This window comes from Bombus vancouverensis, chromosome 12 (genome assembly GCF_051014615.1).
Source record: "Bombus vancouverensis nearcticus chromosome 12, iyBomVanc1_principal, whole genome shotgun sequence".
Lineage (NCBI taxonomy): Eukaryota > Metazoa > Arthropoda > Insecta > Hymenoptera > Apidae > Bombus > Bombus vancouverensis.
In genome coordinates this window covers 6,725,776-6,748,134 of record NC_134922.1, presented here as the reverse complement: position 1 = coordinate 6,748,134, position 22,359 = coordinate 6,725,776, and the positions used below count along the sequence as shown (strand labels likewise).

The window sequence follows — 22,359 nt, the reverse complement described above, 5'->3', positions numbered from 1 at the left end:
ATTCGTCATTTTTGATTTTCTATTAGTCATTACAAGATTTCTTTTTATATTTTAAGAAACTTTTATTATTTGTGAATCTAAAATATTTAACATTATGCACTTATATTTTTCGTAAATATTGATTGTTTAAAACATTATTTATAGTAAATTTTATTTAGAATGGTTCTTAGTAACGTTCTGACTAATAGAGAATTAAATTGGTCTTTATGCAAAAAAATGTCAAAACGTGTGAAATACTGTAATAATTGCATAAGAAAGTTTTATTGTAATAACAAATACAAAGAAAATTATCAAGTATAAATAATCAATGGAATCTTCTAAACAAGTATTGAATAAGATAATTTGTTATACAATAGATTACAAATTTTCATAAATACTGTTGTTATAAGCGATAAAAATGAATCAGTGTATGAAATTTGAAAATTAAATTTGTGAGGTACAAATTTTAAGTATTAGTTGCGCAATCATTTATATTTTTATTCATTGTACAATAGTTCATAATATATTACATTAATTTATTTTATCATCTTTTATAGAGTATGTATTCATGTAATGATACAAACTCAGCTATAATTTCAAACTAAGATGTGTAGTATGAACGTGAATTAATATTTTATATCGCATATTTTTTATTAGTCATGCCACTACCGACTGGACCATGACGCCGTTCCCAAACCATGCGATGTTTTTGTTTCATGAATGCATCAACTACAAAATGCTGTCCACCTATGTCTCCATCTGTATTTCATTGATACATTAGAATTAAAAATAAAACTTAGAATAAAGTAAGAATGATAATTTAAAAAATGTTATATACATTTTGCAAACCAAGCACCAGATGCATCTATATAAGCATTATAGTAGTCAGTACAAAATTTATCTTTGTCTTCCCCATAGTACCACCCACAATCTTCGTATCGTTGTCTTAGTATACTAAGAATTTCATCATCAACCATCCTAATTTTGATCAAATATTCAAGTATTAGTGCATTTAGTCGATAATGTAAAAACATATAACATTATATTAGCATTTAACGAGATGTACTTATCACGATCAAATTGATATTGCGCTTCTGTAATACAAACAATGTCATGTTTGTAACATTCATCGATTGTTGGAACTCGGCGAAATTTTTGATGATACCATGGATATTTCTTCTGATTTGGTACAACGATTTTTTCTGTTAAAACAAATCATATATATATATATATATGATTTGATATATGATATGATATATATATATATATATATGATTTGTTTTAATGTTAATATATAAAAATATACACATACACCGTCGTTGATTTCTATAATGACATAACCAAATAACTGATTAGATAATACCTCGGAAATATTCGACCGGTGCGTCCCATAAATAAAATATTTTGTTCATTATTCGATAGAAGGTATTTTGTTCCGGATCCATTTTTTTTTATATTAACACAATATATACAAACTAAAAATTATTTAATTTGTTGAAAACCTGTACATACAAAATTGCAAGATCAACTCATACAAGGATCATACAAAGAACTACACACTGGCAACGAGAGAAAATAAACTATATAGCTATATATGTATTATCTAGTGATCATTAATTACATATAGTACCTTCTAATAATTTGATATTTTTAAACAATATGCAATATTAATCTTGCCTATTTCCTTCAATCAATTGTTATATTATCATATTTTTTAAATAAAACGTATTACAAATAAACCCTAAATTTAACCGTGTAATAACATCATACTTGAGTGTTTCTTTTTTTTTGTATAAAAGATCTTACTATATACATAAAGAAATTTGATAAAAAAATTTCACAAAACATCATAAAAAGAATACTTCAAATCTGCTAGTATAATACAGGTAAATAAATTATTTGATATTCCTAGTTTTTAAACACTTCCACATCTAGTTATCTTTTTATTGAAAATGTTGGTACAGCTTATTTGTCCTAGAAGTATAAAACTAAAATTTTAGGAAGTGGCTCTTCCATTTTCATCGTTGCAGTCAAGATGGTAAGTTTGTATGTTATTATCCTTCGTAAAAGTTAAGCAGATTTGTGCATTATGTTTTACATTAATGCGAGAAACAATTATTTTATCATAAAATATTTTAACAATGGCATTGTTACATTTTTCGCAATAAAAGTTAGTTAAAATGTTTTATAAAATAATCAGAGTAAGTTTCTCATACACCGGCCACGTGTTTCACTTTAATTACGTTTCATGATGATCACATTTTTTAAATGTTTATGGTTATTAAACTGAAAAATTTTGAGGATAAACTCTAGGGCGGTCTGATATATAAATTAATTGTATTTTTTTTTTACTTATATGTATCGTTCAATTAACATGAAAAATATGCCTTTTATAGTCGCACAGAAAATTCAGCGCACCCCGCCATGGATCTATGGGATTCTATCCCAAAAAAAGATCTCAACGGCATCGTGGTAAAGTTAAGGCTTTCCCCAAAGATGATCCGAGCAAACCTGTACATTTAACGGCTTTTGTTGGTTACAAAGCTGGTATGACTCACGTAGTCAGGGAAGCTGATCGTCCTGGATCAAGTAAGTAATATTTTCTACTATAATTTATTTGTTTTTTTAAATACAATAGATTAAAACTATACATAATATCTATTACCCCTGTTAATTGGTTGGGAATTTGCTATACTAAGAAGCGATCACGATTTCCACCATTTTGTTGCTCAGTAGAGACAAAATTTTGTCGCGTATTTCAGTAGTCTACAGGATTACGTAAAAAAATACAAACAAGCATATTCATAGAAATATTACATGTACTTTGTATATGTTGTACATATTTATATAAATATGTACATGATTATTGCATATATAGCCATAAACCATAAAAAAAGGGTGTAGCAGCATGCGAGAAGAGATCGCTTGTCTTTATGAAGTCTTAATAATGCCTTTGTGCAATGGAAATCTGGCTTTATGTATATTTCTTTCAATATTCATGCCTCAGATATCCAATTTTAATTAGTTTTCTGTTTTTTTTTTCGACTGTTAATGCTAGTTTCTTCAATTAAATATTTGGTTTTTCTTGCTCTGTGTCCAATCAAATCTAATTTTGCTCTGTAGTCAGCTAGCAAAGCAGTACTGCATGTCCGACACTATGGCCTTAGTTTGATAAATGCAGAAATGTGTTGGTCAACTTTGGTTGCGGTAAAAGAGCTGCTTGATATTGTGCAGTATGGTCTGGACCGCAGTGTCGAAAAACAACTCTATGCCCTGCGAATGCAGAGAGCAGGGAGGCACGGCATATTCCATAACCTCTTTGGAACCCATTGGGTGATGATCATTGAGACAAACCATGCCTGGCACAGTTCTATTATATTACTATAACTTTTTGTGGTACCTGCATGAATACACATCTAATTTTATATTTTGCTTTTTTTATTTAGAGGTGAATAAGAAAGAAATTGTGGAAGCAGTTACCATTTTAGAAACACCACCTATGATTGTAGTTGGTGTAGTTGGGTATATTGAAACTCCACATGGATTACGTGCCCTGACTACAGTATGGGCGGAACATTTGTCTGAAGATTGTCGTAGAAGATTTTATAAAAACTGGTAATGCTTTTATGTTAACATATATTAAACATCTGTTACGTAGTGTTATGGAGCATATTAAAATCAATCTGAAATCAGCTCTCCGCTCATTTCGATGAGAGCATTTATTTGGATTTAACCTCGAAATGAAAAAATCTTTTGATAAGGTTGATCCAAAGTGTGTGCAGTCTCCGCTCATTATGATGAGACTGGCACGTTACAGATGCGGTTATTTGTAACTTGTTATCAAAAATACAGCCATTATAGTTACTTTTGTGTAGGTATAAGAGCAAAAAGAAGGCATTTACAAAGGCTTCCAAGAAATGGCAAGATGATCTTGGCCGTAAATCTATTGAAAGTGACTTTGCAAAGATTATTAAGTACTGCAAAGTTGTGCGAATTATTGCTCACACACAGGTAATTCTATTATATAAAATGTATTGTTTATTTATAATATATTATAAAATCTTCATTTAGATATTATTTATTAAAATTGTTAATTATAGATGAAATTGTTGAGGCAACGTCAAAAGAAAGCTCATATAATGGAAATTCAGCTAAATGGTGGAACTATTGTAGACAAAGTTCAATGGGCTCGTGAACATTTGGAAAAACCGGTCCCTGTCAATAACGTCTTTGCTCCAGACGAAATGATAGATGTGATTGGCGTCACGAAAGGAAAAGGATACAAAGGTATGTCTAATATAGATCATTTCTCTATATGATTTTTAACCCTTTGTGGACGGGACGGTTCAAAGTCAACCGTACCCGTGAAGACCGAGCTGCTGCCACGATAGTCATTTAAAATTACCAGTGCACCTTTCTGCTTAGACGTGCTTTTCGTTCATAAATGTCAAATTCTACACATGTACATGCACAGATTCTCCACAGGATAAATAAACTGACATATTTATGAGTCTTTTGCATATACGCATACATGAGATATCAGTTTTTCGACCATAGCGACAAGTTTAAGTGGGACACATATGAATCTTTCGGCTCTATCAGTTATCTTTGCCAAACGCATATATGAGTTCCTCGGCCAGATTGGTGGTTTACGCAGAACGCATATATGCGGCGGTAGTCCACAAAGGGTTAAAAATTATGTACGTAGTTTAAAGAACATGGACTAAATGATGACAAAGCATGATAAGATTTATCTGATTGTTTTGAAGATATTTCATGCTGCCTTCCTACTGAAGTCCTTACTAATATTAAAAGTTATCCTTCTAATACTAAAAGTTACGCTTCTATTCTTTTGAAGCTTGTTCTTAATGAACATAGCATGTAATATACGTATGTATGTTCAATCTTTACAGGTGTTACATCACGTTGGCATACAAAAAAGTTGCCACGTAAGACTCACAAAGGTCTAAGAAAAGTGGCTTGTATTGGAGCATGGCATCCAAGCCGTGTCTCTTTCACTGTTGCCCGTGCTGGTCAAAAGGGTTACCATCATCGTACAGAAATGAACAAAAAAATCTACAGAATTGGGCAAGGAATTCACACTAAGGATGGCAAGGTACGTGTCTACTTTTTATGATGAATAGTGCCTCTTCCCTATGTTATTTTCTTTTTCTACGAAGGTAACTTTATGAGAGGCGTACATGAATAACTTGTAGTCATAGTATCTAAAAGCCATCGATCATGATACTTTAGATCTCCAAAGCAAGTAACATGTATTATATATTAATTTATTATAAATTTCTATTGTCTGTCATGGAAAACTTAAATAAATTTTCAATATTTTTCAGATCGTGAAGAACAACGCATCTACAGAATACGATCTTACTGAAAAAACTATCACTCCTATGGGAGGTTTCCCTCACTATGGTGAAGTGAATAATGACTTCATTATGATCAAAGGTTGTTGTATGGGACCAAAAAAGCGTGTAATAACATTGCGCAAGGTAATACGCTATGACCGGCTTTTTTTAGTAATTTTACTAATATTTTCGTGATGAAATTCATAGAGCCGTTACTGTTATGAAATTAAAGTGATATTTAATGATAGGACTGATATGTAATCAGAATTATAATTATCTTATATCAAATTGATGTAATTATAATACAAACATGTATTTCTTTATAGTCTTTACTGGTACATACCAAACGTTCAGCATTGGAAAAGATCAATCTTAAATTCATCGATACCAGCTCCAAATTTGGACATGGTCGTTTCCAGACCGCTGCTGATAAGGCTTCGTTTATGGGTCAACTTAAAAAAGACCGCATTCGCGAGGAACAGGCACAAGCTACTACCTCGGCACCATCAGCTACAAGTGCTTAATGGAGCACGTTGCATACTCAAATCTGTACGCAGTGGGAAAATAAAAAATTGTATGAGGAACTTCACCGACTTTTAATTTTGTTGTAATTGAAAAATCATATTTTCTTATCATATTTCTTTTAGAATTTTTGAAGTGTTATAACCAAATATACAAAATATTTTTAATACATATGTGTTATGTATTGTTTAATTCTATTGTATTAAATTGCATATAATTGTATTTGTATATAGGGTTATGAAATTGTGGTACATTTCTAAAAAGCTAACTTTGATGCAAGACAATACAAATACAATTCATTCTATTATAAAAATTTTGATATATGCGGTATTAAATTATTTACCTGAGTGGAGATTTAAATCATTTACTTAATATAAATTATCGAAGACGGATCAGTTCCACCGTTACCAGATCGTGAGAATTTTAACCTTTTGCGGACGGAGAAGTTCAAAGTCAACCATGAACGTGAGGCCAAGCTACTACCACGATAATCACTTAAAATTACCTGCACACATTCCTGCGTAGATGCGCTTTTCGATCATAGATGTGAAATTCTAGACACGTACATGCACAGATCCTCTACAGGATAAATAAAATGACACATGTCTCTTGGTAGTATTAGTTGGTTTCGCCCAAAGCATATATGAGTTTCTCAGCCAAATTGATGGCTTACGCAGAACGTATATATGTGATAGTAGTCCGCAAAGTTTCACTCTGCAGCGATGAAAGTGAATCTGATGGAATCAAACACAATCAATTGGAACTAATCGCAAATTGAATAATGCTCAGATAAGTTAATCTGTGTATCTTTTAAAATTATAAATTATTTAATAGTAGCATTATTTCTTTAAATACTATAATGTTGCATTTATAAATCTTGTATTTCTCACGTTAATTTAATACATGTTGCTAGAAAGTGCAAAATTGCTCCTAATGAAAAATTCAAACAATCTATTAGAAGATTTGCTGATATACGTAGAAGCCCAGCAGCTATGATTTTAATACCTTTCTTTCTTGGTTCGAAAATTTCCGTAAAATTTCAAAAAGAGAAAACAAGTAACTTTCAGCAAATTCGAGGTAATGATGTTATTTATATAACGTTATATATATGCATGTATTATTTATTAACAATATTCTTACATTTTTAGCAAATTCTATAAATAGAAATGGTTCTGTAATTGAATCAGAAATTGTTACCAGTTCTACCAAGGCAAATGTACAGTGCGAGCGCTCCGTTAACGGGGTATAACACGGTTGTATACAATACAACACAATATGACAAGAAAATACTCAAATTTATTTTATTAAAGGGCAATAGTTTCTACAGAATGTTTACGCGATACTGCTGGCGTTGGATGCTATTCTCGGCCACAAATCTGCACATTCTTTTGCAACGGGTCCTGTAATAGCTGACCCTTTCATTTCTCCCTTATTATTGACAATGACTCCTGCATTGTCTTCAAAATATATAAAAACACCATCCTTCCTTCTAAACGGTTTTCGTTGCCGTATTATGACTGCAGGCATAACTACAAAAAAGCAGTTTAAAAACGTTATCAATATTGTTACTTGTCTCTATTTAATCATACAAATTATATACTTTCTCTTAATCATCGCAAAAGAAGTATAGAATGACCATGTTTGTATCTCTTGATAATTGTATAAATTAATTAATAATTAAATAATAAAAAACAAGAATTCTATATAATTAATTTTGAGAAGTTCTTTCTATAGAAAAAAGTTACTACTTTAACATTAAATGAATAATAAAAATAATAGAGATACTAGTGTATACATGCTTTGAGATGAATACTGAATTACAAAATGGTTCCAATTACCCTTTTTCCTAAGTTCAGGTTTTCCCTTTTTGACAGTAGCAACTATCATATCGCCTGATCCTGCAGCTGGCAAACGATTTAGCCTGCCTTTAATACCTTGAACTGCGATGACATACAAATTTTTGGCACCTATAAAAAAAACGTTTATATTACAAATTCAATCTAATAAAATTCAGAAGCTTTTATGGAAAAACTTGAATTTAATCAAATAGCAAGGGTGAACGATATATTGGTTGAAATTGCATAAATGGATAATACATATTTCATAGATTCGTTGGCCTTCTCCATTTATGATCATTTCAGTTTAACACACTTCTGTTAATGGTATTAAATAATAACTACATAGTTTTAATAACACTTTTTTGCTTGAATAAGCAATTTAGTTACTAATATTTATTCATATAATGATATGTGATAATGTTCATTTTAAGTAAAATTTCAGAAATTTATTTACGAAACTATTATACTAAAGAGCTTTAGTACTACTAAATTAACTGTTTATCATATTCAAGGTAAAATTAAATCTATGAGAAATAATCAAGAAATGTCAGTAACAACCGTCAGCCACGTGTTATTTTTGTTCATAAAATAGCCAGTTTTTTTAGGTTAAGCTTTATTGTTATAACATTTTCTAAATACTTACCAGTATTATCGGCGCAATTTATGACTGCCCCAACTGGTAAGCCCAGTGATATCCTAAATTTTGCTCCGGCAGAACCACCACGTCCTTGAAAAATAATAATTCCACATTAGTGATTCCTATTAATGTGCATGTCTAACGGGATATTTTTCTCCAATGCAATCATCGATTTATCCAGGTTCTGTTGTTATTAGTGAAAAATTATTTTTCCAACTGTATATTACAAGCATTCGTTTGACATTTGTCCATTTCTTTTTGAATTGATGGCTAACACTTTAATGGATTTCGTTGCATTTTCGTTGGATTTGGAGAAACAACTTACCTCTCTTCGACATCTTGCTGTGTTTAAAAGGGAAAGAAACTGCTGTTTATCGCGCATTAACTTTCGCGCAATCACGAATCGCTTCCGACGCGGGGTATTTGCAGTGTTCAAATTTCAAATCAATTCTTTGTCAAGAAATTATGGTAATTAATTTGACACAGCTAAAAAAGTACAATTCTAGTATTCTCCTTCCATCGTGTTATTAATGAATTTTTTATAATATATTTAATTTACTATATATACTTGTATAAAATTATCTCTACTATAAATTGTTTAGTTCTCATTTAAGAAAATGAGGAATATTTTATTTTAAATATATGTATACATTTTCATCCAAGTAGTAGTAGTATTTCAATTAATTAAGTATCATTAATCTATATATATTTAATACTATATACATTTTTGTTTTGAACTATGTTACAAATTAGTCAATCTTATTTGTATATATGTAATTATAATTATTATTATAGATTTACAATTACTTGTTTTTGCCGTTATATAAGAATGTTAATAAACATATAATGTATAACAATTAATTAAATATTTAATATCTCAAATTAAAAATTAATAAACATTAAAGTAAACATATAATGTAATTACATAAATATTTAATACATATACTTTATTTAATGGCTATTTAATTATAATGTAATTGCTTTAAGAAGAATACAATATTATATTATAACAATTTCACTGCATTAATTTTTATTATAAAAAAGAATCGATATTCCCTTATAACCGATTTTCCTTGTTCTGTCATTTGATGTAGCTCAGAGTAGAGCAAAGTAATTAAATTCCACGTTGTTATTAGTATTACACTTACCAGATAAAATGCCTTGTCCCCTGTTAGCAGATTCTATCACTCTAGAATTGGAAGGTAACTATTAAAACTTTATTTCAATACATACTTTGCGTTTAAGTTCTGACTGCCATGAAACTTAACCTTATCTCTCAAATTTACGTTATTTATTCACTTTTTTTTATGCGTCCTTAAATAATGGCTAAACTTTCACATAAAAGATACTATATTTCTTTTGTAAAGCTTTTTTTAGTTACACCATTTTTCTTTTATCTAATGTTTTTCTCATAATTATGCAGAACCTTAGTATTATTGTTTAGAAACCCCAATTAATACTCTTTTCTTTAGCACAAGAGCCATGGCCACAGCCAATTACTTTGTATCAACCATATGTTATATCGGACAAATTCAATTAATGACTTAGAAACATAAAGCTATTATCTGAGCTTGCAAAATGCATTGTGCACTGCTTAAGATGCGGAACAGGTAGCGAATTGGATAGTTGCATGTTACTTTGATCGATGTTTGCTTCCTGTTTGTGGTACTAATTTTATGGAGGGGTCGATACAATGTATGTATCGTTTGTGATTTTTATTTACCGATTGTTTTGTAGTTTTTCTGGTACTTTTTAAGAAATTTCGTTTATCTTACGTTTGGTCACGTCCTGTATGCCTGTACAAGCCGACAACAATTTTTTAAACTATGTGATGTATTAATGTTTTATATAACGTACGATTTTTTGTATATTATATCATGTATTGAATATTATGTGTGCAATTTTTTAATATTATTTGACGATGTTCATAATAATAATACTAATACATTATTAACAACACAAAATATAGTAGTGATATTTATAAATTTTGTTAATATTCATTTTCTCTTCATTCTCTTGTCATTACTAGGCTTTATTTCCCTATCGCACGTAATTATATATTAATAAAATATTGCTTCTATTTATTCCCATTGAATATATATTTATTATACGCATTATTTTGATCGTAGATTTTGTATTGGAATGTTACATGACATTCTTTGAACCACATGGCAGACCAAGATAATGCAGATTACTATGCACTTTGTACAAATGACCAAAATAAGACAGAAGGTCTAAATGAAAGGCTAATAGAAACGAGCATATCTCAATCATTGTGTGACCTAAATAGTAGGAATAATAGCGTTACAGTTGAAAATGCAGCATCTGTTTCTCCATTACTAAGTCACTATAAATATCATTGTTTCTCACATCATGATAGACCAGTTAATTTTTCATCTTTACCAAGGTATCTTCCACCCATTAGTGTATTTTGGGATATAGAAAATTGCCATGTTAGTATTAAATCTTATAATTTTATATTACTGAAATGTATTACATAATACTATAGTTAAATATATTTGAAGATATAAAATATTTCTTATGATTATTACAGGTACCAAAAGGAAGGTCTGCCATGGCTGCAACCCAAGTAATTAGAGAAAAATTTTTTGGTGGTTATAGGGAAGCAGAATTTATTGTAGTTTGTGATGTATTAAGAGAAAATAATCGGATTATAAAAGAATTGAATAATGCTCAGATAAGTTAATCTGTGTATCTTTTAAAATTATAAATTATTTAATAGTAGCATTATTTCTTTAAATACTATAATGTTGCATTTATAAATCTTGTATTTCTCACGTTAATTTAATACATGTTGCTAGAAAGTGCAAAATTGCTCCTAATGAAAAATTCAAACAATCTATTAGAAGATTTGCTGATATACGTAGAAGCCCAGCAGCTATGATTTTAATACCTTTCTTTCTTGGTTCGAAAATTTCCGTAAAATTTCAAAAAGAGAAAACAAGTAACTTTCAGCAAATTCGAGGTAATGATGTTATTTATATAACGTTATATATATGCATGTATTATTTATTAACAATATTCTTACATTTTTAGCAAATTCTATAAATAGAAATGGTTCTGTAATTGAATCAGAAATTGTTACCAGTTCTACCAAGGCAAATGTACAGTGCGAGCGCTCCGTTAACGGGGTATAACACGGTTGTATACAATACAACACAATATGACAAGAAAATACTCAAATTTATTTTATTAAAGGGCAATAGTTTCTACAGAATGTTTACGCGATACTGCTGGCGTTGGATGCTATTCTCGGCCACAAATCTGCACATTCTTTTGCAACGGGTCCTGTAATAGCTGACCCTTTCATTTCTCCCTTATTATTGACAATGACTCCTGCATTGTCTTCAAAATATATAAAAACACCATCCTTCCTTCTAAACGGTTTTCGTTGCCGTATTATGACTGCAGGCATAACTACAAAAAAGCAGTTTAAAAACGTTATCAATATTGTTACTTGTCTCTATTTAATCATACAAATTATATACTTTCTCTTAATCATCGCAAAAGAAGTATAGAATGACCATGTTTGTATCTCTTGATAATTGTATAAATTAATTAATAATTAAATAATAAAAAACAAGAATTCTATATAATTAATTTTGAGAAGTTCTTTCTATAGAAAAAAGTTACTACTTTAACATTAAATGAATAATAAAAATAATAGAGATACTAGTGTATACATGCTTTGAGATGAATACTGAATTACAAAATGGTTCCAATTACCCTTTTTCCTAAGTTCAGGTTTTCCCTTTTTGACAGTAGCAACTATCATATCGCCTGATCCTGCAGCTGGCAAACGATTTAGCCTGCCTTTAATACCTTGAACTGCGATGACATACAAATTTTTGGCACCTATAAAAAAAACGTTTATATTACAAATTCAATCTAATAAAATTCAGAAGCTTTTATGGAAAAACTTGAATTTAATCAAATAGCAAGGGTGAACGATATATTGGTTGAAATTGCATAAATGGATAATACATATTTCATAGATTCGTTGGCCTTCTCCATTTATGATCATTTCAGTTTAACACACTTCTGTTAATGGTATTAAATAATAACTACATAGTTTTAATAACACTTTTTTGCTTGAATAAGCAATTTAGTTACTAATATTTATTCATATAATGATATGTGATAATGTTCATTTTAAGTAAAATTTCAGAAATTTATTTACGAAACTATTATACTAAAGAGCTTTAGTACTACTAAATTAACTGTTTATCATATTCAAGGTAAAATTAAATCTATGAGAAATAATCAAGAAATGTCAGTAACAACCGTCAGCCACGTGTTATTTTTGTTCATAAAATAGCCAGTTTTTTTAGGTTAAGCTTTATTGTTATAACATTTTCTAAATACTTACCAGTATTATCGGCGCAATTTATGACTGCCCCAACTGGTAAGCCCAGTGATATCCTAAATTTTGCTCCGGCAGAACCACCACGTCCTTGAAAAATAATAATTCCACATTAGTGATTCCTATTAATGTGCATGTCTAACGGGGTATTTTTCTCCAATGCAATCATCGATTTATCCAGGTTCTGTTGTTATTAGTGAAAAATTATTTTTCCAACTGTATATTACAAGCATTCGTTTGACATTTGTCCATTTCTTTTTGAATTGATGGCTAACACTTTAATGGATTTCGTTGCATTTTCGTTGGATTTGGAGAAACAACTTACCTCTCTTCGACATCTTGCTGTGTTTAAAAGGGAAAGAAACTGCTGTTTATCGCGCATTAACTTTCGCGCAATCACGAATCGCTTCCGACGCGGGGTATTTGCAGTGTTCAAATTTCAAATCAATTCTTTGTCAAGAAATTATGGTAATTAATTTGACACAGCTAAAAAAGTACAATTCTAGTATTCTCCTTCCATCGTGTTATTAATGAATTTTTTATAATATATTTAATTTACTATATATACTTGTATAAAATTATCTCTACTATAAATTGTTTAGTTCTCATTTAAGAAAATGAGGAATATTTTATTTTAAATATATGTATACATTTTCATCCAAGTAGTAGTAGTATTTCAATTAATTAAGTATCATTAATCTATATATATTTAATACTATATACATTTTTGTTTTGAACTATGTTACAAATTAGTCAATCTTATTTGTATATATGTAATTATAATTATTATTATAGATTTACAATTACTTGTTTTTGCCGTTATATAAGAATGTTAATAAACATATAATGTATAACAATTAATTAAATATTTAATATCTCAAATTAAAAATTAATAAACATTAAAGTAAACATATAATGTAATTACATAAATATTTAATACATATACTTTATTTAATGGCTATTTAATTATAATGTAATTGCTTTAAGAAGAATACAATATTATATTATAACAATTTCACTGCATTAATTTTTATTATAAAAAAGAATCGATATTCCCTTATAACCGATTTTCCTTGTTCTGTCATTTGATGTAGCTCAGAGTAGAGCAAAGTAATTAAATTCCACGTTGTTATTAGTATTACACTTACCAGATAAAATGCCTTGTCCCCTGTTAGCAGATTCTATCACTCTAGAATTGGAAGGTAACTATTAAAACTTTATTTCAATACATACTTTGCGTTTAAGTTCTGACTGCCATGAAACTTAACCTTATCTCTCAAATTTACGTTATTTATTCACTTTTTTTTATGCGTCCTTAAATAATGGCTAAACTTTCACATAAAAGATACTATATTTCTTTTGTAAAGCTTTTTTTAGTTTCACCATTTTTCTTTTATCTAATGTTTTTCTCATAATTATGCAAAACCTTAGTATTATTGTTTAGAAACCCTAATTAATACTCTTTTCTTTAGCACAAGAGCCATGGCCACAGCCAATTACTTTGTATCAACCATATGAAGTTGAACAAATATTATTACCTGACAATGCAAATTGTTTAGCTGTACAAGCTTTCCTTAAAATGTGTGGCCTTGATTTTCAAATAGAACCAAGAAGCAATGCAGAATATATGTCCCCATCTGGCCGCGTACCATTTATTAAATGTGGGGCATTTTTAATATCTGAATTTGACAATATCGTATCATTCATAGGGAATAAAGGCAGAAGTTTGTCAGACCATTTATCTGCAACTTGCAAAGCAGACATGAGGGCTTATATGTCATTAGTGAATAATGTTTTTGTAAATGCTGAGCTATATATCTGTTGGGTTGATGAACCAACTTTGAATGAAGTAACTAAAGTAAGGCATGGTAGTGTATATCCATGGCCATTAAATCACTTTTTAAATTGGCAAAAAAGAAAGGAAGTGATAAAGAAACTCAATGTACTTGGCTGGTATAGTAAAACTATAGAAGAAGTATGTAAGGAGGTTCAAAATTGCTGTACAGCATTGTCTGAAAGATTGGAGGGTAGTGATTATTTTTCTGGAGAGAAGTAAGTATAAGTTATTAATTTAGATTGCTATAAATGCTTTATTTCTTTTTGTTAATTAAAATTAAACATAACAAATATCTTATATCCATTTGAAATTTTTTCATTGACAAAAGTGTACTGTGTTTTTTGTTTAATATCACTGATGTTTTGATTTTTGAAAAGACCTACTGAAGTAGATGCTCTTGTATGTGGTCACATATATTCCTTGTCTTCAATCACTCCTTCTCTCCCACCTACTGTTCGAGAGATTGCTGCAGCTATACAAGATTTTCCTAAACTTCTTGAACATGCATCAAGAATTGGACGAAATTACCTGAATAATTGTTTGCTTGAACCTCCTGTTTATGATTTTGAAATCTGTGCATCTTCTTCCAAAGAAACTCTATGGAATTATTCTGAATCAATTGAAGCGTTACCACCACTTTCAGAAGATTCTTTCGAAATTCTCCTTTTAAATCCCTGAATCCTTGTAACAGTGCATTTGTTGCCATGGTTTAAATACATGAAATTTATATTTGACAATATTTTTATTTAATTATATTTAGGACGCCTAATGAATTGGATGCCCTAGTTTTTGGACATATTTTTACGATAGTCACAACACCGCTACCTGGTAACAAACTAGCAAATATTGTCCAGAGCTATCCACTGCTAGTGCATCTCTGCAAACGCATTGAAACTAGGTATTTCCAGCGTTCAGAAGATTAGGAGGAATTTCCCTCGGGCTCTAGATACGTCGAAATTATGTACTCTGATAGTACTGATATGAAGTTTCTATGCTATGCACGCACTCTTGATAAAGATCAAAGTAAAAAAGTAAAGCCAAAATTATGTAGTATCTTATAAACAACTGTCTAAAGAAAGATAAATTCCTTATACTATTCAAAATGATATACAAACTGTGGTTTTAAATAATTTTATTAAGGTATTATGTTATGTAACGCATGAGGCACATATATTGTATATCATAAATATGATACAAGTTACAGTAAATAAACAAACGTTCAATGTATCTGAAGCCCGAGTCCGAGAACTAGTAAGAAATAGTAAACTTTATAGAAAATAAAGAAAAGTATTGATAGTTGTTGTAGCTATTAAATATGAAAATTATATTAGCGTTGAACATGAAGTATCGTTGAATGTATTATTCTAAATATATAATATTACACGTGACATTTTTCAGCATTTTTTCTCCTCAAGAGATACGGGTGAAATAAAGTAACAAAATGTTGGAGGCGAGAATTAAGTAATACGACTTTGGAGATTTCTAAATATATGTTCTTGGAAAACAACAGGAATGCATAACCGATAAAAGGTATCCGTAAATTAGGCGTTTTACAAAAATATTTGTCAGATATTGTTAGAAACGATAATGTTAAATCATTGTTTATTTCTCCAATGACAATTGTTTTCAATGTATTTTTGTCAGCATTTATTTTTAACTTAAATCATTGAAGAGAATTATGTACAATAACAACCATTCTGATATTAAGTATAACTATATATGTGTTAATTGACAATAAGTATCTTTTTATCATAAAAATTGCATATATTTAACTAATAATATTTGTTATTTTGTGTGCATTTTAAATAACTTATTCACATTTTGTTTTAATTTTATTTTAATTGAAAGTTTATATTAGCTACATGAACTAATTTATACTTATGTGTAAAAAGTATTTATGTCATTACTAATGTGCATTGTTTTCAATGTACATCTGTATTACATAGATATCTTTTACACGTTATAATAAAACTCTACTTGTCTAGTCAGTTCATTATAGCATACTTTTCTGTGTGAAATTGTAAAACATTCTTAGATATCATATGTAAAATAATATAATTATGTATAATAAGAGCTAAATTAAATCTAAGTTATTGGAATAATGTTCGAATTATTTTTTTTTTCATATTCTTAATTGAATTGGAAGATGAATATTTAATACTAATTACGCAATTATGAGTTATCTCGTATAAATATTAAAATATGTCTGTTACATATTTCTTGTCTCCAGCGTTTAGTTACAGTAAATACTAATTATATTCACCTTCAAATTTTTTATTAAAATTTGTATACTTAATAGAGAGAATGTAAATTTTTTGATTTCTTTCAAAATATTGTTTACAGTTCAATGCTTTCACATATAGGAATATCGTTAAATAAACACTGTTTATCTCCTTATTGCAACAATTTATATCTGAATATATTCATTTTTTAGTGATAAATAAAAGAATAAATAATATAAAGACTTTCTCCATACATAACAAGCATGTATTTTCCTCCCTACTGTTATTATTTTTATTTCTTAATAGTATCTTTCAATAACAAATACTATGTAAGAGCTACTATTATAATATGCATGAGAATACAATTTGATTATTCTAAAGAAAACATAAGCAGTTTGCAATTTGTTATTCATTGAAATTATAAAAAGATATTATGTAGAAAAAGAAAAATACATACAGCGATTTACAATGATAAAATTAAATTAGTGAAGTCATTTCCAATATTGCACGATGTGATTCGTAGAAAATTATAATGATTATCTTGATTGAGGCTTGTTAGATAATGATCTAATCATTATCTTATGCTTCAAAGGAACTCAAAAAATTAATAGAAGAAGCAAAAAAATTTTTCCAATACAGGACAATTGAAGTTTTACATCTTTTATAATAAAGATTGATATTACACATCTGTAAATTCGTGATGTGAAGTGTGCATACAATCTTGAAGTATAGTAAACACTACAAGATGTAACAAGTTTACAGTTTTACTAAATTGTGGCGTTTTGATATAAATTTCTGGCTATGAATTACACGCAATTCTTTAATTCTATTAGATATAGCAGGATATAGCGATATAATTGTCTCACGCACGTTTATACAGATACATACACATCACATGTACTCGTAATTAAAAAATTATGAATATATGTATATATGTATGCACTTAAAGAACTTGTAATCTACACTGATTTATACTTGCAGTGCTCAACTGAAAAGTTTAAACATTCATACTTTCAATATATTGATTAAAAATAATCAGATTGAGATCATATTTATTTATAACTAAACTTAAATATAGAAGACATTACATCTTTCCAGAAGACTAATTGTATTTATATATAGCTATATAGCAAAAAATATTATAAATTTAACAATAATTATTTGCAAAATGACAACTGTAGACAATAATAATCATTTGTCGTATGTTTAAAATTTATAGAATATCATTTTATGTAACTAAAAACAGAATTACTTGTGCGAAAATATTTAATCAAACACAATAAGTCTGAAGTTGTTAATTATAATTTTGATTAATGCAAAAAGTAGTTTTATTCTGAAAGTATAAGTTTAATATTCCTATTTTCTTTCTTTTTCTTTTTTACTTTGTTAATAGGTACGACTTCTGCTATGTGTGGACTATGCTCAGAAATAAAAACTAGCGATAACGGAAGTTATTCGAAAATGGAAGTTTGCATTTTATTCATTTATGTTTATCCTATCAGTATATTTTGTTTCTATTCAATGAACTTACTATCTCTTGGAACAAATAATTGAATTAACTATTGCAATAATTTCATCTCATAGATGATATTAGATTTTTACTTAACTTACTTTATAATTGGATAAATATATTGAATGCTTTGCATATTTTTGCATACAATGAATAATATGATTAACTTCATGAAGTAAATAGTATCACTTCCAAAAAAGAAGAAAAAGAAAACTCGAATGCGATCGATCTTAATTTCTTAAATAAAATTTTAATATCTAGTATTTGATTATTTTGACATCTCTCAATTTAACATTATGCATATTTTATATATATTTTGTTTAATTACATTTTATTCATTTTCTCTACAACTAAGAATATGAAGAATATTTAAATTGAGAGATATCTATAATTTGCTATAATGTATCTACTAGAGCAATTTAATAACAAGTGTATAACCTCATTTTTTAATAATTTAGATTAGAATATTATTTATGAAATTTTCTCACAATAACACATAAGCCCTGGCAGTCACTGGTATCAAATCTTGATTTGTCTTTATGTGATTCGTAAAGAGAGAGTTTCATTATTTATTTATTGATTGGTACCTGCCCAAATATTTGATAAATATAGATTCTAGTAACTGCTATGTTGTGATATTTCTTAACAATATTATGTTAAGATGTTAATTTTTCAAATGTATTTTTACACTAATCTTTTTAACAAGATTGATTTAAGTTCCTTACAAATAAGTACAAAATTTATTATATTTAAATAATAAATTACCTTTTTTTTGAAATTTTATAAAAATCATAGCGCAAGAATTATCTCAACTTTTATCGATATAACTATATTTTGGTTTTTAATAATTTCAACGATGCCGTATCGAATATTATTAACAAAACATTATTGCAAATTATAGAATTTTCTTTTGGCGTGTGTTATTGCACGCTTTGTATGATATCTTACATTTATCTGCTGAATATATCCGTAAGATATACTATACATGTACGTACTTATATAGGCTAACAGCTTTTGAAATGTTAATCTTGTGTTTATGAAATGAATTAATCTGGTGGTAAAAAACTGAAGAGTCGAAATTGTTCTCTAATACGTGGTCTAACATCTCCACCCTAAAATGTTAATTAACGTTTATTTTATTATCAATGTTTGTTGCAAATCACCTAACATAAACTTTATTAAATACTTACCCAATTTACTAAATTTTCTAAGAAAGGTAACAATTTCATTAATTCATTATCTGAACGATCGGCAAACCAACTTTCTATAGGAATACCATTTTCTAACTGTAAAAGAAATATTTTATTAAAATCAGAAAATATATAACTGTTCTTTTTTTCAATATTTTAAATATGACAAAGCCATATTCTTACTTGGTATCCAAATGCTTGTGGACTATTATCGATAATAACAGTTTTAGATAAATCTCTACCGAGTATAGATAGATCCTTAATATAATTTCCATTTACACAAACACAGTGTTCTCTGAACAGACGATACTTAATCAATTTTCGTGTTGGATCTAATAGATTCATTAATTTGTTTGCATAAACTCGTTTACTTGCAGTAAAAAGGATCACTTCATACAATGACGAGACATGTTCTAAAAATTCACGAAAATAGGGTCTTGTTCTGACGAACACCGTGTATGTTACATCTTGAAAGACGACTGGAAAGCGGAATGCTGCATCCGAAAGTTCTTGCAAGCTACAGTGAACTAATGTTTCATCCTGTATAAAAAAAAAAATCTTTTTATATCCCTTCGTTCATTTTCTGTAATATTTTTAGATTTTATTAAAGAATTATTTTGTTACTGTATTAATTTTTATTATGCATTTTTTTATGATAATTCAAAATATTCGTACCAAATCTAATACGAGACTAAATTCTGGACTACTGCGTGTTTTAAGAGGAAGAGCAGGACACCTGGCTCTCATCGCTGGAGTCAAAGGTGGTAAGTGTTTAATGAAGACATAAGGATCAAATGGTTCCCAATCTTCTTGAACATGAGTAACCATATTTTCCATATCACAACTTTCTACTATTTCCTCACTTCCAACTTCCATATATTCAACGTCATGGTAATCGTTCTCAATATCATCGGAATCATATTTTTCAGTAACATTCCCGTTTGTATCTGGCGAATGATGATGGCTTAGACTATACATGGTTGTAGTACCATACTTTGTAGTAGTAAAGTTTGATTCATATTTTGACAAATGGGTGTCAACAGAACATTGAGTTTTTGACGAATTACTATTGCTCGCATTATTATTGCTAAATGTGTACTTTCCATTTGGAAAATACTTTTCTGATGAATAAGAACGAGTTCCATACATGGATGTAGAATGCATTAATCTATAGCATTCTTCAGATGCTTTTGTTTGTGTGCAATGTGCGGAATAATACAGCGAACTAGTATCTGTAACAAAAGGAATGTATTAGTTGCATATGTGTTACACAAAGCCAAATAAATTATTATAAGCTATATTTGTAAATATGCATACCAATACTTTTGCTTTCTTCATCATCCAATACATATGAAAGGTTTGAATTTGAACCTATAGATGCAGGAGGCATTAGATTTGATAGTGGTGATACACTCGGAACGGAAGATTTGATGTCATTTACACTGGTTATGGAAGAACAACATGAGTCTGTGTTTAATATAGATGAGTACAAAGATAAACTAGTTGTATTCCAGTTTTCCTTAGATTCTTCAGAAACTTTTGATACTGTTGCACATTTTTCTGGCTAAAAAATTTATATTTTTTATTATTAGTTATTCAAAAACAAACTAGTTCAAAATAACTTACAATAACTGCATCTTTTGTAGAAGATCGGTGTAAAGGAGTTGAAGTAACCATTGATCGTTTTATGCATTTTCTTCTACGAGGCCCTCTCTCTCGTCTATTAGGTGTAGATTTTACGAAACGTAAAACATTTTCTTTACAAGCCTACGAAGATAATAATCTTTTTAACAAAACTGAAGTGAAGTCTTTACATTAACCAAATGACTTCGATTGTAGTTCTAAGAAATCTAAGTGTATAACATCCTTGAGAGTTAGTCAGTCACTCATTAACCGCTGATTAGTTAGAAAGTATTTCTTTTTAAGGAATAGTGAAGTTTGTTTTAATAAATGACCTGCAAAGATCATTTACATAAGCTAATAATAATAATGTAGTTTGAAATATCATAATTGAATATCAATGTTTTAGATAGCAACACAAAAAGATACAACAGATGTGAGAAGTTAGGGTCAAAGGAAAAATAGATACTAATGCATACCTCTTTTAAGAAATGAGTACATCTATGTTTCCATCGTGTCAGTCTACCACATTTGTTTGGTGTATTAATGCGATAATTATTATTATTTACAGATGGAAGTTTTCGTAAGCTGCTAACTTGTACCCGATGGTGAGATGTTTTAGTTCTGGATACACAACTTACGTTTAAACGACCACGTAGTCTTCTACTAACATGCTCACTTCGTAACCACATTTCAGAGAAGTATCTAAATGGCCTAAAACAACATGTAACCATAGAATATTATTGTACTATTTAAAAATATTAAAATTATACAACTGTTATATTAATCAAAATCAATAAGTAGCATGAATCAATTTCTTGTTAATCAACAGAAGGAAGGTAAATAAATATATACGCATAATATAATGTATACTTATAGAAATTATTAGAGATTTATTTATTAATATTATTATATCTATATATATATATATCCATTTCTTTTGTAGATACATTTTTTTATAAAGAATGATCTAATAATACCCTATTGTAACAAATAAATTTAAATATAAAACAAAATTTATTTTTATATATTTTAATTATATTTAATTTTTCTTTTTTGTTTTCAAGCAATTAATCAAAATACATTTTCTTAACAACTATTTTAAATACAAGTTTCATTGTAACAACTGACATAAAAAATTCTATTTAAATTCAATGGGTATTTTCAACAAAATTATACATTTACAACATCCGAGATACATATTTCTTAACTTTTTACATAAATAATTTATCTCTCCTAGATTAGACTGAGGTATATGAA

The 22,359-nt window shown here is 28.7% G+C and overlaps 7 protein-coding genes and 1 non-coding gene across 17 annotated transcripts; 4 read left to right on the top strand and 4 right to left on the bottom strand.

Annotated features, from left to right (window-relative positions):
- Positions 1–452: 452 nt before the first annotated feature.
- On the bottom strand, positions 453–1,541 carry ND-PDSW (NADH dehydrogenase (ubiquinone) PDSW subunit). The gene is made up of 4 exons (XM_033330767.2): positions 1,343–1,541; positions 1,046–1,181; positions 818–957; positions 453–738 (listed from the first exon to the last, which is right to left on the bottom strand). Exons 1-4 carry the CDS (start codon positions 1,422–1,424, stop codon positions 614–616), a joined length of 483 nt encoding a protein of 160 aa, XP_033186658.1. The 5' UTR covers positions 1,425–1,541; the 3' UTR covers positions 453–613.
- A 401-nt stretch (positions 1,542–1,942) lies between these two features.
- On the top strand, positions 1,943–5,923 carry RpL3 (ribosomal protein L3). The gene is made up of 8 exons (XM_033330840.2): positions 1,943–2,017; positions 2,376–2,568; positions 3,426–3,594; positions 3,855–3,990; positions 4,080–4,266; positions 4,893–5,095; positions 5,328–5,483; positions 5,666–5,923. The coding sequence occupies exons 1-8, from the start codon at positions 2,015–2,017 to the stop codon at positions 5,861–5,863; spliced, it is 1,245 nt and encodes a 414-aa protein (XP_033186731.1). The 5' UTR covers positions 1,943–2,014; the 3' UTR covers positions 5,864–5,923.
- LOC117155580 (small nucleolar RNA U43) lies at positions 2,228–2,306 on the top strand. The gene has a single exon (XR_004463952.1). It is a non-coding gene; the product is annotated as a small nucleolar RNA U43 (small nucleolar RNA).
- Positions 5,924–7,137: 1,214 nt separating the features above from the next.
- On the bottom strand, positions 7,138–8,813 carry LOC117155172 (large ribosomal subunit protein uL14). The gene is made up of 4 exons (XM_033330844.2): positions 8,662–8,813; positions 8,343–8,426; positions 7,700–7,828; positions 7,138–7,390 (listed from the first exon to the last, which is right to left on the bottom strand). The coding sequence occupies exons 1-4, from the start codon at positions 8,672–8,674 to the stop codon at positions 7,194–7,196; spliced, it is 423 nt and encodes a 140-aa protein (XP_033186735.1). The 5' UTR covers positions 8,675–8,813; the 3' UTR covers positions 7,138–7,193.
- Positions 8,814–10,014: 1,201 nt separating this feature from the next.
- LOC117155171 (uncharacterized) lies at positions 10,015–11,667 on the top strand. The gene is made up of 4 exons (XM_076623050.1): positions 10,015–10,031; positions 10,891–10,926; positions 11,159–11,322; positions 11,394–11,667. Coding segments are annotated over exons 1-4 (303 nt in total). The 5' UTR covers positions 10,015–10,029; the 3' UTR covers positions 11,495–11,667.
- RpL23 (ribosomal protein L23) lies at positions 11,522–13,197 on the bottom strand. The gene is made up of 4 exons (XM_033330846.2): positions 13,046–13,197; positions 12,727–12,810; positions 12,084–12,212; positions 11,522–11,774 (listed from the first exon to the last, which is right to left on the bottom strand). Exons 1-4 carry the CDS (start codon positions 13,056–13,058, stop codon positions 11,578–11,580), a joined length of 423 nt encoding a protein of 140 aa, XP_033186737.1. The 5' UTR covers positions 13,059–13,197; the 3' UTR covers positions 11,522–11,577.
- Positions 13,198–13,760: 563 nt separating this feature from the next.
- LOC117155446 (metaxin-2) lies at positions 13,761–21,969 on the top strand. Of its 9 annotated transcripts, XR_013059638.1 has the most exons (7): positions 13,761–13,922; positions 14,193–14,772; positions 15,318–15,455; positions 15,956–16,087; positions 20,200–20,243; positions 21,671–21,707; positions 21,797–21,969. XR_013059638.1 is itself a non-coding variant. In XM_076623049.1 (5 exons), exons 1-4 carry the CDS (start codon positions 13,877–13,879, stop codon positions 21,684–21,686), a joined length of 780 nt encoding a protein of 259 aa, XP_076479164.1. In that variant the 5' UTR covers positions 13,761–13,876; the 3' UTR covers positions 21,687–21,707; positions 21,797–21,969. The 9 variants fall into 9 exon arrangements, 4 of the variants coding, with proteins under 4 accessions (XP_076479164.1, XP_076479163.1, XP_076479162.1 ...); XR_013059639.1 differs by lacking the exon at positions 20,200–20,243; XR_013059637.1 differs by having other exon boundaries at positions 21,671–21,969.
- LOC117155444 (uncharacterized) lies at positions 16,668–21,791 on the bottom strand. 2 transcript variants are annotated; one of them, XM_033331385.2, is made up of 7 exons: positions 21,579–21,791; positions 21,106–21,246; positions 20,797–21,043; positions 20,155–20,711; positions 19,663–20,019; positions 19,480–19,575; positions 16,668–19,401 (listed from the first exon to the last, which is right to left on the bottom strand). In XM_033331385.2, the coding sequence occupies exons 1-7, from the start codon at positions 21,789–21,791 to the stop codon at positions 19,336–19,338; spliced, it is 1,677 nt and encodes a 558-aa protein (XP_033187276.1). In that variant the 3' UTR covers positions 16,668–19,335. The 2 variants fall into 2 exon arrangements, with proteins under 2 accessions (XP_033187276.1, XP_033187277.1); XM_033331386.2 differs by having other exon boundaries at positions 21,106–21,434; positions 21,579–21,715.
- Positions 21,970–22,359: the final 390 nt, after the last annotated feature.